Raw genomic sequence first — 19,971 nt, forward strand, 5'->3', positions numbered from 1 at the left:
TACAGCAAGAGACTTATCATTAAGTTCAACGTTTGGAGCCAGTCTGAAAAAGGCAGCAAACCTGTATCTTTAAAAGCATACACAAAAAGGGAAAAAGGACGGAAGGAAGAAGATTTAGTCATACCAATCACGTTAAAAATAAAAACACAAATAAAAACACATAATTCTCTAGTGTCAGGAATACAAACTATCACTGAAATTCCCACATATTCTGAAATAATAATTAAGAAACACCATGAACAGTCTGTTGCACATAGTTCAGGTATTATAGAAGAAATACAACAACCAAATACACAATTTTCCAAAATTTACAAAGAAAAAATCATTGTAAACAGGCCAGCAACTGGTAAAGAAATAAACTAAAAGTCTCTTAAAACACAAAGCACTCATGCTCCACTATGTTCATAGCGGCCTTATTTATAATAGCCAGAAGCTGGGAACAACCCAGATGTCCTTCAACAGAGGAATGAGTACAGAAAATGTGGTACATTTACACAAATACTACTCAGCTATTAAAAACAAAGACTTCATGAAATTCACAGGCAAATGAATAGAATTTGAAATATCATCCTGAGTGAGGTAACTCAGTCACAAAAGCACACACATGATATGCACTCACTGATAAGTGGATATTAGCCCAAAAGTTTGGAATACCCAAGATACAATTCACAGACCATATGAAGCTCAAGAAGAAGGACGTCCAAAGTGTGGTTACTTCAGTGCTTCTTAAAAGGGGGAACAAAATACTCATAGGAGGAAATATGGAGACAAAGAGTGGAACAGAGACTGAAGGAAAGGCTATCCAGAGACTGCCTTACCCGGGGATCCATCCCATATACAATCACCAAACCTGGCTGCTATTGCTGATGCGGGATGCTGGAAGTGCCTGCTGACTGGGACTTGCAGCCTGATATGGCTGTCTTCTGATAGGCTCTGCCAGAGCCTGACAAATACAGAGGTGGTTGCTCGAAGCCAACCATTGGACTGAGCACAGTGTCCTCGATGGAGGAGTTAGAGAAGGGACTGAAGGAGCTGAAGGAGTTTGCAGCACCATTGGGGCTGTAAACCGGCCAGACCTCCCTGGAGCTCCAGGGGACTGGACTACCAACAAAAGAGTACACATGGAGGGACCAATGGCTCTGGTCGCATATGTGGCAGAGGATGGCCTTGTTGGACGTCAGTGGGAGGAGTGGTCCTTGAGCCTGAAGGGGTTCAATGTCCCAGTGTAGGAGAATGCCAAGGTGGGGAGGTGGGAGTGAGTGGATGGGTAGGGTAGCACCCTCAGAGAGGCAGGGGGAGGGGGCATGAAATAGAGAGTTTCAGGAAGGGAGACCTGGAAAGGGGATAACATTTGAATGTAAATAAAGAAAATATCCAATAAAAGAAAAAAGTTTTAAAAATAAAATAAAATAAAATTTAAAAACACAAAGCACCAGTATCAAGTGGGTTCACTGGTGAATTATACTATCTCAACGATATCACTCATTAGACATAAACAGAGAGGCCTTTTCCTAATGTAATTTACAAGTTGCCATTCACCCTAATCCCCAAACCACAAGAACACAGTATAAGATAGTACAGACCAGCAACTCTCACAATCACAACTGCACATGAATCACAAAGCATGACCAAACAGGAATCACACATGGTACTGGAGCTTGGCGGTGTGTTGGTCTGTACAGGAATGTCCTCTGTAGGCGCCTGTGTTTGAACATTTGTTCCCCAGTTGGTGGTGCTGTTTGGCAAGATTTCGGAGGTATGGTCTTGTTGGAGGAAGTGTGGTGGGCTTAGAGGTAAAGGGCCCAATGCCATTTCCAGTGGCGCTCTTGGCATTATGCTTACGTTTCAAGACGGGTGAGCATCCCGTTCCTGTCATCATGCCTGTACTTCCTGCCATGAAGGACTCCTACCCTCCAGGACCAAGTGCTAGTAAACTGCTTCTTCTCTAAGCTTTCCTGGCCATGGTATTTTATCACAGCAACAGAAGAGTAATGAATGCATAGTTTGTCAACATTTAAGATCCAAGGTGGGGAAGTAGCTGAGTGGGTAGAGTGCTTGCTGGGCCAGCAGGAAGACCTGCATCGAGATCTCCTCTACCCAGGCAACCTCTGTGTGTGCCGCCACACATCTGCAACCTGGGGGAACAAGCAATTAGATCCTAGGAGTTTGCTGCATGATCAGAGTCTAGTCAAACAGCTCCAGGTTAGTGAGAGACCCTGTCTCCAAACAGTAAGGTGGACAACAGTGGAGGAACACTTCCAACAGGAGGATGTAGTGTTGGGTCTTTTAACTCTCGAAGCCCACCAACAGTGACATACTACCTTCTATACGGCTATGCTTCCCATACCTCCCCAACTTCCGCAAACAGTGCCATCAACAGGGACCAAGTATTGAGCAGGCATATGCATGGACCTACAACACACATAAATACTACACACCATACTCACAGGCAACAGCAACTGTTACCGCCACAACAAAAAGCTGAAGAAGAAAAATTATGCTTGCCTCAACAGATCCAAGAAAAGCAAAATTAAATGTATGTTTCTGATTTTTTTTAAATGTCAGTAAACTAGGATATAGTAACTATTTAATAACCTCAACCTCAAAGGGGCACACATTAAAACCAAAGCACTGGATACTTAATGAAAAGAAATCCAAAGCTTTCTCCCTGACCAGAAACAAGACACATATGTCCCCTCTCACCACCCTTCTCTCCCTGCACTGGAAATCCATGCATTAAGAAAACAATTGGTTTATACATTAGGAGGAATAGACTCAGATGATATGGTCATCTGTTGTTCAGACAGAACACAGCTGTTGCTAATACATCATCAGTGCAAAGATATAACACATTTTCCTGTATGCTAACCAGTAGAACCTCAAATTAAAGACAAAGTGTTATTCACTTGTATACACACATACCTCAAAAATGAATTAAATAGGAAGTCAAAATATATAAAATCTGTATGATGAAACAAAATTATCCTCAAAGAATCAAAGTAGAAGTAAGTGAAAAAATATTCCACATTTGTGGATAAAGACCATAAATAATATGAACAGGTCAACTTTTGTGATCTTGACCTACAGAGTCAATATAATCCCCCTCTGAGCTACTTTGTGGATAAAAAAAGCAAACAGACAAGCAAACAACAACAAAAAACATGCTAAGGCTTATGTAGAGAAGTAAAATATCTAAAATTATATCAAAGGAGGTTTGCCATTATCAAGTAACTTCAAGAATTACTGTAAAACTGTAGCAATCCTAATGGTGTAGTATTAGTAAATGATATCTCAGAGCGGCTATAAGACACGATCTACATAAATAGAACCAACCTCTACACCCTGAACAAAACTTTACTGAGAGGGCACTGCACATGTCCAGATGCTCTCTCACCAACTGGACATCTCCAGGGCACACCTAGACAACAGGTTATTACATGCTCTAAGAGCAGAAACTTAAAGGTGCTACTAAGTGAAAGAAACCAAAATGAAAACAATAAATGATGTGTGGGCCACTGTAAGACTTTCTAGAGAAGGCAAAACCTTCTGAAAAGGCAGTGGAGAGACTGGGGCTGGGAGAGGAAAGACTACAGGCAGAGCTGAGAAGACTGAGCACTGAAGCTGCTCCTCATGTCATAGGCAGCCATGCATGTGTGCCAGCCATCACTGATCTGGCGAATCTACAGAGCACCAGGATATACAAACCCCACGGTCATGCTGTAACAGGCCGGGTGAGAAGAACATGCCTATCATAATTCACCGCTGTGTCAAAGGCAGCATTCTGGTTGGAGATGCTAGCAAAGGTGGGCCGAAAATATATGGGAAATCTGAACTGTCTTTAATATATATTGATATTATATATTTAATATACTGACATTAATATATTAAGTAAAAGACAGCCACAGCCTCACAGTGAAAATGGTGAACTTTATTTTTTTCTGCTGATTCTTAAGGCTAATATTCTATTGGTCTGTCATTTAAATGAATTACTATGTCTTATTTCTGAAGTTAAAAAAAAATGCTCAAAATAACCACGAAGGAAAGAAAAGTCATTTAACTTGGCCAGGCATGGTGGTTCACACATGCAGTCCCAAGCATCCCAATACTCAGGAGGCTAGGGTAGGACTGTCAGCAGGTCCAGGCAAGCCTGGGCTACAGTGTGAGCCCCTGCCTGTCTGAAAACAACAACAACAACAACAACAGCAACAGCAACAGCAACAGCAACAGCAACAGCAACAGCAACAGCAACAACAACAACAGTAGTAGTAGTAATAATAGTAGGAATGCCAAACCCTCTTTAAGTTCATAAGCTTTAACAGTGTATTACAAAGCCTCACATTATCTGAAGACAGTCAACTGCCCCTCTTTACTGTAAATGGAAGAAGCAAGCACCTGCAATCTGGTCTGGGTCTCTGGACTGTGGGCAAGTGCAGTCCCATGACTGCAGCTTCATATTAACAAGTGGCTAGTGCACTAAGCATGGAAAGGGGCATTTGGTTACTTTGGTAAGACTTCTCTTCATTCATAAACAGGATAGAATGGTTAAATGTGTTCATTCATGGTTACTGCTTTGGAATTAAGATATCTCTCAGGAGGTGAAAATAAGTTGCACTTCTGCATAGGCACTGCTTTAAAGTAGCTTTCGGTGCACTTTGATATTTTTAAAGGAACTACTTCCTCAGTCGACCATGAAATGTGGCCGCACAGAACAGTTGACTAGGTTAAACGAACAATGTACAGTCGCGCACAGAAGCGACGCACCCACGGTGCTCTCCAAAGGCTCACTTCCTTTGTTTCTCCAAGAATACCAAAGTGGCCCCCCTGTGCTGGGGCATACTTTTAATCCTAGGACTTGGGAGGCAGAGGCAAATGGATTTTTGTGAGTTCAAGGCTAGCCTAGTCTACATAGTGAATTTGAGATTAGCTAGGATCAGGAAACAAAACAAACCAAAGTTAATTTTACAAGAAAAACATAACACATTAGAAGAAATGTAGTCAGGCCACACGGTAAACTAGAAAACAGACTGATAGTTGTCAGAAGTTGGGTAACAGGGAAGGGCTCCCTCAGCAGAGAACATGATGAGATGGGATTAGAATTGTTCTCTATGGAGGTAAGGCCCTTGAGTCAAAGGCCATTTGTCAAAATCTGTAAATCCATGTCATAAAGAGTAAATTTTTCTGATTGCAAATAAAATTTTGAAAATAAAAAAAAAAAAAAGAAAATATGTAAGCAAAAAAAAAAAAGAAAGAAATGTAGTCCATAGACTGAGTAGATGACAAAATACATTTCAATATGTTTTATATTTGTCTTCTTTTCAAAGACAGAAATAAAAAGTACTATACAAAGTAAAGGCCTTTAGCAGAAGGCGCTTCAGTAGCTGATGCCACAAAGTGCCAACTCACTCTCTCTCTTTGGCAAGTATTCTTTCGAAGAGAACAGGGGCACTGATGTTGGGGCAAGGTGCTGTTTAAGGAGTAGAATTAACCATCCCCCAATAGACAATCTCACCTGCAAAAGCATCAAATGTTCCAACTGACAGTTACTCAAAAGGGAAACAGAATCAAATCTATAAGAAAAGTAACTAAGGTTGAAAAATTATTTTATAATGGCCATACACATTCTAAGACTGGTTCCATCTTGTAATGACCACATATGTTCTAAGACTGGTTCTATCTTGCACTTTACATCATGCTTTGAGCAATCCTCATTTTTCAAATGAAGATTAACATAGCATCAAAACCCCCAGCTACTTATTTTAAAGTTTCATTCTCCCATTATAAGACAATCTCACTTACTGTAGATTATTGTGAATTAAAACTCAGCACAAGTAAATGTAAATAAATATGTTCAGAACAATTTCACTTTTCAATGCCTATGAAATATACAACTTTCACATAGGGTTAATACTAAGAAACACGGAAGCAAGAAGAAATGGTGATTTTCTGAAATTATATCTATATTTACTATTGGAAAATGATACAGAGAGCTTCTATAAAGTATCATCTTAAAAAGTGCCTACAACTTTAGTTGCCAATAGTAGACCATACACACACACACACACACACACACACACACACACTCTCTCTCTTTCATGGCAGTGTGTCTGTAACATACTTGATCTCAAGAGCTAACCAAGTGTCTGAATTTCCTCTTGGAGCCTATGTGTCTATGCTTTCATTACCTTAGGTATTTTCCAGGCTGCCTCCTTCATGAGCGAATGGCATTTCTAATAAAAATATGGACGCATCTGGGAAGTCACAATATGTCAGTAAGATGCTTTCCTTCTCTTGTACCTTTAAAGCTATCTATCTGAGGGCTTTATGCGTATCTATGTATATCATAGGAATGAAAAGAATTAACTCCCTAAGTGCTACAAACTCAGGCATCTCTTACCTAAATCTAAGAATGAGAAGTAAGGCAGGCTGGGGGCCACGAGGAGCCATGACTGCAGAGCTACTCCCAGCGAATGGCCCAAAACACTCTCGTCATCATGCCAATTAAGATCAATGGCAAGGACATGAAGGCCTTTCTTGGGACTGAAATGCACTTCTGCAAATAATTTAACTTTGTATAAAGAATACTAAGAATCCATGAGAAGTTACTGATTACTTTTTAAAAGTGGCTTATAAATTACTAAAATTTTTGTTTCAATTAGGATAATGGTAAAATTTATATAGCTTTAATATAAAAACATCAGCTATAACTCTTACCTACAAACCCTCTACATATGTGCCTTAAAAGCAAGGTAGGTTCATCAATGCAGTGCCTGGAAAACTTTTACTATAAGCCAAACCTACCACCTGCTACCTGATTTTGGAAATAAAGTTTTATTCAAGCATACTTAACCCTTTACATACTGTCTCTGACACATTTTGTGTTACAAGCAGGTAGACCATACAAAGACCATATGATCATCCCTACCATCTAAAAAACAACTTACTAGTTAGCCCTCTATGGCTACTGCTGCAGACTCCTGAAGTAAAGATAGACATTACTTTCAATATATATGTACAAGAGCAGAAATACATACATAACCCTAACTAGTGGACATATTAAATTGATTGAAGAGAGTTCTGCTTGCTTCCTCTGTCTTGATTGCCAACTGAACACTGATTATTGCCTTGCTTCTTGTCTCCAGCTAACTTCAGGATACTGGCCGATTCTGTTGGCATGCTGTATTTGAGACTATGCTACAACTTTGTACATATATTAACACTGATAATTTTTCAGACATGCAATATCTGTATTAGTTAAAGAATGAAATGTAGAAATTTCTATTTTAATGCTGAATAAAAAGATGCCTACAGGTAGCATGGAATCATGTGACCACCATATGCCCGTGAGTGTATGTGTGTATGTGTGTGTGTGGTGTGTGTATGCATGCGCACATGTGTGAGTGCCCACACACGTGCATAATGATATTTAGGCAATGAAAGGAATCACTGAACACAAGCACATGCCCACTGGGGAACACTGCGCAGAGCCTGCACCAGCGGCTGTGCCCACCTCTCTAAGCTTCTTAAGCTTCCTCTCTACCCGCGGCCAGAAGAAGAAAAGATACGCGACAAACAAAACTAATACCACAGTTTTTAAAAATAAAAACAATTAGAATTACTAAGACTGAAACTGGATAACTGTCATGTAGATGGTCTTTAAAAGCATCTAAAAGGAAAACATATGCAGATAATTGCCTTTAGTCCTACGGGAGGTTCGAGAACACCTTTACAGGAAATACACCTCTGATGGCATCATGTCTTCCCCATACACAATCTGTTGACCTGCTGCATATGTCTCCTGGAAGGGTGTCTCAAGCACTTTCCGGCAACCTTTTATGATTACAATTTTATAAATTCTTAGTTTATCTTATTAAAAAGTCAAAATTTCAAAAGGGAGGGTATAGAGGCAGGTGTAGTGCCCCAAGCATATTCCAGCGCATAGGTGTGGTAGAGGCAGGAGGACTGTGAGTCTGGGCTACCTGGGACTCATCTAATTTAAAACAAAACAAAAAACGACACCGGTGTTTACTCTGTTGCTCCATCAGCAGCCTCCCAGCACACACAGGCTTAAGCTCTTCCTTAATAAAGGCATTCAAATCCAAAACGCAGCACACGGCGAAATAGGCTAACCCCAAACCTTTCCCTTTTAATCTGCCAACCCAAAATGCTAAGGATTTGTATTCTGTGGAAGTGAAATGGCAAGTCAGTTCAGAGAATGCTTATTGAAGTACCATGTTAAAAAAAAAAAATTCAGCACTCACAGTCTGATAACGAACTGTTTCTCTGTAAATAATATGCCTCTTACACTGCATTACATTAAAGCCAAATTAACAGCACCAAAGACCAAAGATTACCTTCTGGGCAATGCTACTTCACCCTGCAGTCCACTCATATATACCCAAGTATAGAAACACTAATCAGTATTCCAAGATACTCTGCTGCTACCAAATTTAGAACCAACTTACATACCAGCAACTCAAGGAAGACAGTGGCCATCCTGAGTAGTAAACCCGCCAGCCCTGTAACAACCCCAGGACTTGGATACAGAGGAGGCTGGTCTCTGAGTTGTAGAACACCTTACCAAGGAAGTTCCAAGCCAGCCAGAGTTCCATGGAGACACTGTCTCACAAGGAAGGAAAAAGGAGGCAAAACCATGTCATCAGAAACCGTGTTACAGCCGGGCGTGGTGGCGCCTTTAATCCCAGCACTCGGGAGGCAGAGGCAGGCGGATTTCTGAGTTCGAGGCCAGCCTGGTCTACAAAGTGAGTGCCAGGACAGCCAGAGCTACACAGAGAAACCCTGTCTCGAAAAAAAAAAAAAAAAAAAAAAGAAACCGTGTTACAAGTAAATTTACACCTCAATTAATCCTCAAGAAAGAAAGGCAAGCTTCCCTAGTGGTACTGAAAAGTGTTCAGCTTGTCTGCCAAGTCCATATTCAATGTGAACGCTGTATCTCTTCACCTGCTCTGTCCTGACCTCATCTGTAAACACTTCTGCATCTACTGAAGGATTATGGATGTATTCAAGGGATACAAAACAAAGCAGGCCATATGGAGTGACAGGCACTCAGAACACTTAATCTGAGTACTCTAGGCAAGAGTAGCTTAAAGAATCCTCAAGTCCTCCACAGAGAGGACTAAGCATCACAGCACAGGAGGACTTAACAGAACCACTGCTCTCCATTGCCTCCCTACAGCAAAAGAAACAAACGCCATATAAAATCAGTCTCAATACTGCACACTAATTTACTCCTTTACAATAGCAACAGGACTTTAAAAAGAATTATGCTAAAATTCAAATGGGAAGCAGAGACTATCAGAAAAAACTATGTCATTTTATTTAAAACAAAATAGCTTTAAGGCACAAAATCAATTTTCCATATTTAACACTGTTTTTCAAGTCCATAGGCTTTCTTTCATGTTATATTTCTCATCACAAGAAAAAAATTGCACTGCCAATCTGCTTCTGGAAGTCCTGCTTCTTGCTTTTTTATGAAGTATGCTGAGAAGTGTACCTTACAGCTCACATGAGACTTGATCTTCCTTCTAAGCAAAGTTCTCTTCAATAGGGGGCAGACTTCAAATGTGAGAGCACGTCAAGTTACTTCCTTCTTCACAGTTCCGTTCCAAATGACAAGGGCTCACCCAGGAATAACACTAACAGGGGAAGACCAGATGGAAGTTGGCTAATTTCCAACTAGCTTACCTCACTTTTATTTCCAAATCGTGCTTTCAGTAGTATAATTATGTTATGAAAAATAGCATTAATGAGCAGGAAGCCAAAACATTCTAATGCTATCTTAAAAGTAGAGAATCATTACATATTAATTTAATAAGAACTGTATGTAAGAGCATTTATGTGCACTGTTTATATCTAATAGCAATTTTTGTGAACTGATGGTTGAGAAGAGAATAGTCATTTAAGAGGCAAAGCTGAGGCCGGGCGTGGTGGCGCACGCCTTTAATCCCAGCACTCAGGAGGCAGAGGCAGGCGGATTTCTGAGTTCGAGGCCAGCCTGGTCTACAGAGTGAGTTCCAGGACAGCCAAGGCTAAACAGAGAAACCCTGTCTCGAAAAACCAAAAAAAAAAAAAAAAAAGAGGCAAAGCTGGCCTAGAGAAAGGGCTCACTTAGACTAAGAGTGCTAGCTGTCCACCTAGAAGACTGGGTTCCATTCCCTCCCACTAACTGCATGGTTAGTGCTCATGACTATCTGCCCTCTTCTGGCCTCCCAGAATGCAAATGGTGGACAGATACACATGCATCCGAAACATCCATAGACAGGAAAAAAATTACACAAATGGCAAAATTAAAGCAAAAACCAGTCCTTTTCATGACCTTTTCTTCAAAGACTGCATCAGCTATAAAGCTGATGACATTACAAACTGAGCCCATTCTAAGGCCTAGAGCAGAGCTGTTTCTCATGCAGTTGATGAAGAAACACAAACTGAAACCCAAAACTGTGGAGCGCTCTCATAATAATGGCAGCCATAGTCAAGCATTCGCCAAACAGCCAGCACACTGCCCAGTCTTAACAGCTACGCACGTTTACTTGTACCGAACCCTGACGACCTCATGAGGTGGGTTACTGACTCTTCTTAACTAATGGAAAACTTACGCTAAAGACAGTTATTTGCAATCAGACACATCTGACGTATATGCCTGGAGTGGGTCATACTGACAGAAAAGCTGACGTGAGACATTTAGTAGGTGAGAGCCAGTTATAAATGTTCCTAACATGCTGGACAAAACTCACAGAATTAAACTGCCCAATCCGCTACAAACTACTGAGAAATGCAGAAAGCCCAAAAGTTATCACGCTATCTATTCAATTATAAAATTCACCATATCACAGATAAAAAGGTATCTAATTCTCATGTTAAAAGCAGCCAGCCCAGACGGCCTTCTCAGAATGGTACTACAGTAAAGTAGAAGGTGACATAATTTCCAACTCAACATTGTTCCTGCTATGCTCTGTCGTTTCTTGGGTGCTTTCATCCTGATTCACTCCCGAGACTTCACAGAAAGCAGGCAAGCCCTTTCCCAGAGCCCACTCTGCCACATGTGTCTAGGGTCCATACTACTACCCACCTGATTATTGTAACCCGGGAAGTTTCACTTTCTCTGTCCTTTCGTCCATGATACTGCTGCCTGATCAAATACATGCACACGAATCACACTTCCTTCCTGCCGAGTATGTTTTTATATAATTTCTAGTGGAATAGCACTCCAGGCTAAAATTCAGTTGGCTACTCTTTGTGGGGTGCAGATTCACATGTGTGCACATGTGTACAGCCTTGAGGTCAGCCTTGTACTTTAACCTAGTGTCTATCACTGGAACCTGATGCTCAGCTGTGCTAGCACAGGGTACCAAGCACACACCATTACCCCTGGCTTTAACATGGGTCTTGCAAGCACTGAAGGAATCCAGCTAGCTCCCCAGACCTGGAGTTCGCTTCTTTCAGTAAGGACACTCTTCCCACCAGGACGCTCCTCTGCCATCCCCTCGATCTGCTATTATTTTCTAAGCCGTGTTTATGCCCACGGGTTTCCTCTCAGAACTTCTCTGATTTTTCACACTGCCATTCTGTATCCTTGTCTACCAGTGTGTAGAAACGCTCAGCAAGGGCTGGGAACTCAATCTGGAATCTGACCCTGTAAAGACAGAGAATCTCTATGCAAGTGTCTAGCTGCAAAGTTGGACTAGTCCCACAGCCCTTTGAGTGGAACTAGAAGCCTTTAGAAGGGCCATACCTTATTTCCTTTGAATCACACACCTCAACACAGAGAAATCTGAGCTCACAGAACTGTCCTTGACTCAATCACCCAACACAGCACCTTAATTTTAATTTCATTTTAAGAGAAAGACAAATTCCTTCATCAAAAAAGGCAAGAACTAGCATTCAGGCCACAAGGTCTATAATCTAATATCTGTGACCTCACCAAATGAGCTCCCAGATAGAGACACCATTCTGTAACCCTGTATGCAACATTACACTGCAACTGAAGACTCCTGCCCCATGCGCTGAACTTTCCATAAGTCAAGTCTACAGAAAAGGATGTTATTCAATAATTTCCTCTCGAATTATTGTCCTTCAGTTAATTAGAAATTCTGTTTTTCCTTAGTCCTTTAAATATTAACATTAAAATGCCCCAATTTTACCCCCATTGTTTACAGATAGCATATTATGTTAAAATATGAGCAAGGCCATGATAAATTAGGAAGATAAAGCAATTTGCTACTACACTTGTGACTGAGAGGTCTAAAAAAATATAACAGCACTAAATGACTCCATTCTTCAGTATGTCCCCAAAGTTGCCATCTAGATTACCCATAAAAATCAAATGTTATTTATTTCTCTATGGCAAAAAAAGGAAAACAAATTATGTCACTACTATATGACCTGGTATATTGTGTTTTCCTGTTTCTTACCAATAAATACATGACAAGCTCTTGTCCTCTTTAGAGGACAAGATGATTGATAGAACAGAATGGTATGTATCATCAGTCATGTGTTGTGCATGTGCAATAAATAGATTAGATGTTTTGCTTCAATATTGGTTACATATTAAGGATTCAATTTTCACTACCCTTAAATGCAATCCTTACATATCAAATATTGCTTACTCATTCAGTCTTTTAGGTATGTTTTGCTTTGAACTTCATGTAAGACAGCCAACTCAGTCTGCACTGCCACCCTTTAAGAAGGTATCCCATTACAAACAGGCTATGTTTGTATCTGGAATCTTAACAGCCCAGTCCTATGTGAGAAATTATCTATTTTTGCTATATAATCAATCAAAGGATATTTTATTTAGAAGTACCGTTTTTTTCCTAATAATACTCTTTTGGGGAACTATATTCTTGATAATAAAAGTTTAAAATGGGAAAGCACAGAAGGACTAGAAGAAACCAGTTTAAAAGAGGAAGCCAGAACAAATGTGGTACTAGGCAGGCCTGTAAGAAACATGCACGTTAAAACAATGTGGAGTTCTAAGTTAGGATGCATACAGTTAGATGTCTTTAATTAACAAAGAAAAATAACTCAATATACATGTTAAGCTAAATAAGTCTCTGTCGTTTCCTATAAATCAGAGTCACAATAAACAAAGCTGCATGCTCTTGTTGGCCCTCACAGAAGGAATGACTAGGGGAATACTGCTGGTAAGCAAGCCAATCTGCTAATGTTGGTGCAAACCTCTAAGAAGGAAAAGCAGAAGAGACTCAGTAAACAGCCCTCTGCAGGGATTTCTAGAAGGAAATCTCACTGTCTTCATATTACTTTCACTCACTAAGATTTAACTGTACAAGAAGCCCAAAGGCTCTTGTGAGGGATCTTCTGAAAGTCTGATCCTTTGAACTAGGAATTAACATAGACCTGACTTGTTAACTCTATCTGTTGGATGCACTTGCTAATTATGTAAATTAGAGTTGAAAGTATTTGTAAGACAAATAATTGCTTTACAGAGTCAGCTTGCTGATGGCACATATAATTAAATATAAAAAAGGACCAAATAGCTGTTAAAAAGTTATATAATAAAATTGTTGAGGCCAGGGGAAACAAGAAAGAAGAAAGAAAGAAAAACAAAACTTTGAAAGAAAAGTAAAATAATCTAAAAATAACTGATTAATTTTTCTCCTTCAGCCACATAAAAGAATAATTTTGTTGGAGGGAAAAATCTTTCAGTTCCAAACAGTACTTCTAGAACAATGCCAAGTGATTCTGACACCGAATTTCACTGAACAGTGAGAAAATTAACTATCCATATCTACAAAACTAAAATAGAAAGTCTTCCTAAAAATAAGAACATCTAAGCAATTCAAGTCAAATAATATTCTAGACTTGACAATTTAGCTATTTGGCCAAGAGCAGCTTATGCATATTGCTGCAGAAATCATCAAGTTAAGACTTTACCATTAAAGACAGGTCTGCACTGCCAGTGTTTGAAATACATTTCGCAGAAAGCCCCCAGTCATGTTTTCAAGACAGCAGTCATCAAAGTTAAACTCGAGGCATATTCTGATGTCATAGAGGGTACCTTCTGAAATATCTTAAAAGACTGCAAGATTCCTGGTTCATGCTTAAATCAAATGCTGAAAACCCTACAATGTAAATAGAATAGGCCAGCTCCTCCCACCAGCCCCTTGCTTGTCAGTAATAATGTCCAGTGAGCTCACTTAGTGGCTCGTCAGTTTATTACCAGCATAGCATCTCAGTGTGGGCTGGTCAAGTATGTTTAAATGTCAGAATAAAGGCAATCACACATCTTAATTGAAGATAAATAGTATAAAAGAGAAAATGAGAACATCTTCATTGTTCAGATCACAAAGATTTTCTTGAAAAATAATTCTTGAGAAGAATCTAAAAATCACTATGCCAAAGCTATCCAATCCATATACAACCAGAAAAAAAGAAAAAAAGAAAAAAAAAAAGCCTTTCTCTTCATGCTAATGTACTAACTTAGTAGTTTTTGCTACACATAACAGATTACAGAAGGCAAAGTCTTTCAACATGGAACATTTATAGCTATGCATTTTACAAAACAATGCCCTGAAATCTCTAAAACTTGTTAGCCCTTCTTATTTATAGAAATCTAATTTGACAATAATGTTTTTTTTTTTTTTCTGGATGGACATGTGGAAATCAAATCAAATCCAAATCAGCTTCTAATTAATAGAGTAATGACAGTTAATTTCAACATCCACTATATAGGATGACACTTTAACAAGCAGCTCACAGTGCCCTGCACTCTGAACTTTGGCCTTTGAACATCATCTTTAGTAGCACTGAGCTTTAACAGTCCCCAAGTATAAGCACGGGCATTCCCCTCAGGATCTTGTAGTCATTACAAACAACTCTATCTATAACTATATCTATCTATCTATCTATCTATCTATCTATCTATGTGTGTGTTTTTGTATTAGATATAAATATTAGTAGATATAAATATATTACTATATTTACGGAGTTTGTTATTATAACAAACTCTAGACTGATGTTTTGATTCGTGTGTAGGAACGACTGAGAGCCAAGAATTATTCTTACAGCAACATACACAGGTACACTAAGGCAAAGCCTGCACCACATAATTTCTTATAGCACAGATCTTACTACTTCATTCTCTAGACTAAAGAGGAAAAATAGGGTTAATGAGCAATACAGGCAGATTGGGGAAAATGAAGCAAGCGAACAGAATTTTTTTTTTTTAAAGAAAGGATACAGCCTTAAAGCACCAGTCTGAGTTCCTACCGCCAGGATCTTCTGAACGGGATCAAAGGCCAGGGCTGAGGGCTGATAGGGGAATCCATGGCGAACAGTCTGGGGATGGGCAGTGACATCACAGGAACCCACCAAGACAGCAGGCAAAATCCGAAAACAGAACAGCCCACAGTTAGAGTTGGACCCAACTACACTGGATCAAAGCACACACACAGACTTAGCACTTTAAGGGGGAGTTCGGGGGTGGGGGGGAGGATGGACTCTATCCTAAGGAACAAGCACAGAAGCACAAATCATTTAAACTCCTGCCTTGCTACAAAGCTAGTAACTTCACAGAGGGCAATTTTCTATGAATAGCGTATACTATTCTGTTTGACGCCACGTTACTCAAGTTCGTAGTGGTCCAAAAATTCTGTAAAATCATTCTGAAGTGTGATTCGTATTGCATCTTATGAGAAATCACCCAAACGCGGTTTTATTTGAATGCTAAAGGGAGGGATTTCTAAAGAAAAGTTGTCATGAAACTAATAGAAGGATTTAGTCAAAGAACCAGTATTTGCAATTCTAACGATGAAAATGGGTGCGAAAAATAATCTTGTAATTTTTTTATTACGTCCGGAATAATTTTAGGACATAAGAACGGAATTGTACGTAGGCTTTTAAGCCACCGCTGTAGGAAGGACCTAATGGCTATCTAGGAAGCAGGCGATTCTGGATAGGGAGGCTCATATGCCTTTCTCACCTAGCAGCTGGGAATTAATCCGCTGCATCATTCTTTCTGAATTACATACAAGACCTTGTGGCAATCATCATGCCAATTCACTGACAAAACCCTCCGCGCTAAGTTTTTAACCAAACAGGCGAAAAGAATCCTGTGACTTCAGGTGGTGAGCCGCTCGCACGCATTCTAAGGAAAAAGTGATGCGAAAAATAAAAAAATAAAAAAATAAAAAATCTGGTTGAACAGGTTTGCCTTGCCCACAGACGACGTTCATCACACACTGCTGGAAAATTTCGACGTCAGTGGAAGATAATAAAATATGCGCGAATATAAAAAGTATTTCCAGACCATTGTTACTAGCATCTAGATGGGGATTAAAGGCAAGGGTTGGGTTGCCTTGAAATGGTTGCTTTTTAATGAAAGGGAGAAAGACACCGACTTATAAGAAGTAGGGGATCTCTGTCCAAATCCCCCAGCAAGGCACGTCTGTCAAGGGTGGGGGGCGCCTTCTTAGAGCGATGAGCTCCATTGGCGCGCTCTGCCCTCGTGCTCCCAGGTGCTGCCCAGCGACCCCTCAAACGACCCCAATCTTCCCACGACAGCGTGGCCGGGCTGCGCGCTCCCCGCTCCCTTCACCTTGCAGAGTTGGAAGTGTTCGGACTGGAGCGTCTCCTGGATCTCCGGCTCCCGGTTCCCAGGCGGGTGCTGCTGCTGTTGCTGCTGTTGCGAGGCCGAGGACGAGCCTGCGGTCAGGCCGTCCAGCACCTTCCTGATGTTGAATTTCCTCATGGTCTCGCCCAAGGGTCTCCCCGCTGCGAGGCCCAGGTAGGGGAGGAGGCACCGGCTGCGGAGGAGTCCGAGCCGCTGAAGCCGAGCGGCGGCCTCGACCGCGGGGAGCGAAGGAGCAGCGGGGAGCAGAAGATAATCCCAACAGGAAGGGCTGCGACGACGGGCGGGCGGGCGGGCGGGCGCGCGGCGGCGAGCCCTCTTCCTCCGAGGCCGCCGCGGCTGCAGTGGCGCCGGACGCCGCCTCCTCACCTAGTCGCGGCCGGGCTCCCGCCGTCCCGCGCCGCTGCCGCCGCATCCATGGCCCGCAGCCCGGCAGTCCCCCGGCACGTCCCGGGTTCGGCCTCCGTTCAGCGCAGCCGCCCGGCCCGCATGGCCCGGGCACCCGGGGCCGGTCTCCGCGCCGCCTGTCGCTCTCTCCCCGGATGCTCGCTGTCGCCTCCCGTGAGCCTCGGACCCTGGCCCTCAACGCTCGGCAGAGCAGGCGGCGAGCCGCGGTTCCAGCGCCGGCCGCGGCGGTGGCGGCAGCTGGGCCTCCGCGGAGCGAGCTGCCCGGTGCGCATGCGCGCCGCCGCCCCCGCCCCCGGCCGGCGGCTTAAATCATCCTCCGCGGAGGACCAGGGGCAGCAGCTGGCGGACCCGCGGGCTCGGTGGCCCGCGCCTCCAGCCCTGTCACTCACAGCTCCCGCAGTGTGCTTTCGGGTTTGCTTTGTATCTGGGCTCGCAGTGGAGCATCCAGGCAAGGATTAAGTCAGTGGCAAGATGACAACTAAGAGACACCCAAAGGGAGAGAAGCCCAGCCTCCTTCATGAAGGTGTTGCTGGAGGTAAAACGAGGCTGGCGGGTGGAGGAGAGACTGGGGTCGACCCCCTAAGGGGAAGAACTCCAGCGATCTCACCTTGGTCACCCATCATCCTGAATCCATTTGGCAGGCAGGGTGGGTGGCAGCCAGCACTCCCCGCCACTCCTTGTTACAAAGTCCCGTCTACCTGCCAGTTTAATTAACCAATCGACAGCCCCCTGGAGTCTCTCTGAGATCATCAGGCGGGAGAAGGAGGTGAAGTTTTTTCTCAGATCTGACCGCCAATGTTCCTGCATGTCTCCCAGAGTGCTAAGAGACAGATGAGTGGTTCAAGTTTGCATTGGTGGAGAGAAATTGGTGCTGAGGGCGGAGAGAGCAATCCTTCTGGCCAGTGCATTCTATAAGCAAAGGTGATAGGGCTGGATAATCAGAAGGGGGGAATCGTTGGAAGACCTTCTATAGCCTGGGGGTGGGGGTTTGGGGTGGTTGTGTACAGCAAGAAGCCAATCTTAGGTTTAGTAAGACCCCGCCCCTACCGGGGCGTGAGGGTGGGGTGGAAACAGAAATGCTGCTAGGATTTGTTAGTTCCGCACCAAAATCAGAAGCACCTCCCTTTGCTTCATTATTGGCTACATTCTCTCGTTCAGGACAGTCTCCTCACAGTATTGGCCTATGGGCAGACGGAGCTAGCCTTCAAGAATAGTAAACAAACCAATTAGGCTTGGCGCGCATGGCATTTTGGGAAGTGTAGTTCTCTAAAAGTTCTGTCCGCCAAGAAGAAGCCTTTCAGTTGGAACTTTTTAAAACTTTGCTCTATGTGTTTAAAACTTGTTGAAGTAGGAAGTTAATTCACGGAAGGGAGATGACGTAATAAACTAAATTTAAAGTCTTTCCTAAACTATTTTAAGTTCCTAAACTATTTGCTTCTAAGCCTTTGGTTTATTTAATTCTCTGAAACACATTTTATCTAGTTTGACACATTGTATTGGGCACAGAGAACTTAAAAACGCAACACTTGTCTTCAATAAATGGGTTGCTGTGTAAGCGAGCGACCTCGCATAACCAAATGTAAAATCGTATGAGTTCAATGGTGGGGGTCTGATGACGGACATTGAATTAGCCAGAGAAGGGCTGGAAATGAGGATAGCCATCTAAAGCTGACGAGCAGGCAGTGATCCAGAGATTCAAGAGGAAAAGATCTTCCCACGGGTGTAGAAGGAGACTTTTAAAATTTGAACTACCTAGGTAGCATTCTTAAAAATCCAAATGACTCCACAGAGCAAACTACAGAACCGGTAAATAACATCCCTGAATTCTATGATATGTTTTTCCACTGAGGTATCAATTAAATTTATTGAGTAAATCATCATCACTCATTTAAAAACTCTAGGGAAATCACAATTTTCTGTCCAGAGGCCTTGTGATGAAGTACAAGATTCCTGGCTTCACTATGCCTGACAGGAGTTTGAGTCCCTGCCCTGTCTATCTGTGCAAACGTAGGCACCAGAAACAGATTGACCGTGTGAGATGCTTCATGTGTAGAAATGAGATTTATTACCTAACTAGAGGGAGAGGATAGAACGAACAAAAGTGTTAGTGCTCCATTGCCTTGCCTAATGTCCATTTTCAAAAATCTCAATGTCTTGGGCTATCAGGAGCTTTGAGATGAAAGGGAACTTTAAGGGGCCACCAAGTTAAGCCAGGCCCCTAATATTTTGCTGTAGAGTTATTGCTTTGATTTTCATCTTATCTATCTCATCAGATTATTAATTCATCCTGCCGTGCCCACGACATCAATCTAGAAGAGCCCTAGAATTGAAGATGAGTAGATATTGGCTTTATAATATTACATGACAATGGAACATATCCAGAAATTCATTTAGTAAAAAAATAAGACCCTTAACTAGTTACTATTATAGTAGCAAACATAAAATTATGTGCCCTCAAATTACTTTTATTTCTTTTTTACTTTGTCTTTATTTATTTTCCCTATGTGTTTATTTGGGGTGGGGTGGGTGCCACATGGAGGGACCATGGACAGAGATGTCAGAGGACATCCTTCTGGAGATAGTTCACTCTTCCATTATTTGGGTCTGAGGATGGCATTGACCTTGGTTATTCAACTCAGCAGTGCAGACCTTCATCCACTCCATCTTGCCAGCCCCTCCTGGTACTGCTTGTAAATCAGTTTCAAGTGGTTGCTTTAAAAAAAAATTAGAATAGAAAATTTAAGAAATATATGCAAAAATTTTTACAATATGAGAATTTGGTATAGAGTAAAAATTTAGTAATATAGTATTTAGTAATTTAATTTTTAGCAGAAAACATCTAATTTTACCTGCAGCAATTTCTCGGCAACATTTCTATTTCATCTTGATGAATGAATCACCAAGTTGACTTCAAGCAGTTCAATAGTGTCATATCTTTGGATAAAGGATGGTCTCTT

At 41.8% G+C, this 19,971-nt stretch overlaps 1 protein-coding gene across 3 annotated transcripts in view; it reads right to left on the reverse strand.

The window, feature by feature from the left end:
- Stxbp5 (syntaxin binding protein 5) overlaps positions 1-16,895 on the reverse strand; it is a 145,625-nt gene extending 128,730 nt beyond the window's left edge. For all 3 annotated transcript variants that reach the window (XM_029483001.1, XM_021173980.2, XM_021173979.2), the window contains exons 1-2: positions 16,574-16,895; positions 15,218-15,315 (exon numbers count right to left, since the gene is read on the reverse strand). In XM_029483001.1, coding sequence (XP_029338861.1) covers positions 15,218-15,315; positions 16,574-16,726 — 251 coding nt within the window. In that variant the 5' untranslated portion in view covers positions 16,727-16,895. The remainder of the gene's footprint in view (positions 1-15,217; positions 15,316-16,573) is intronic.
- Between the last annotated feature and the right edge of the window lie 3,076 nt (positions 16,896-19,971).

The sequence above is a fragment of the Mus caroli genome, chromosome 10 (assembly GCF_900094665.2).
Source record: "Mus caroli chromosome 10, CAROLI_EIJ_v1.1, whole genome shotgun sequence".
In the NCBI taxonomy this organism is placed as follows: domain Eukaryota; kingdom Metazoa; phylum Chordata; class Mammalia; order Rodentia; family Muridae; genus Mus; species Mus caroli.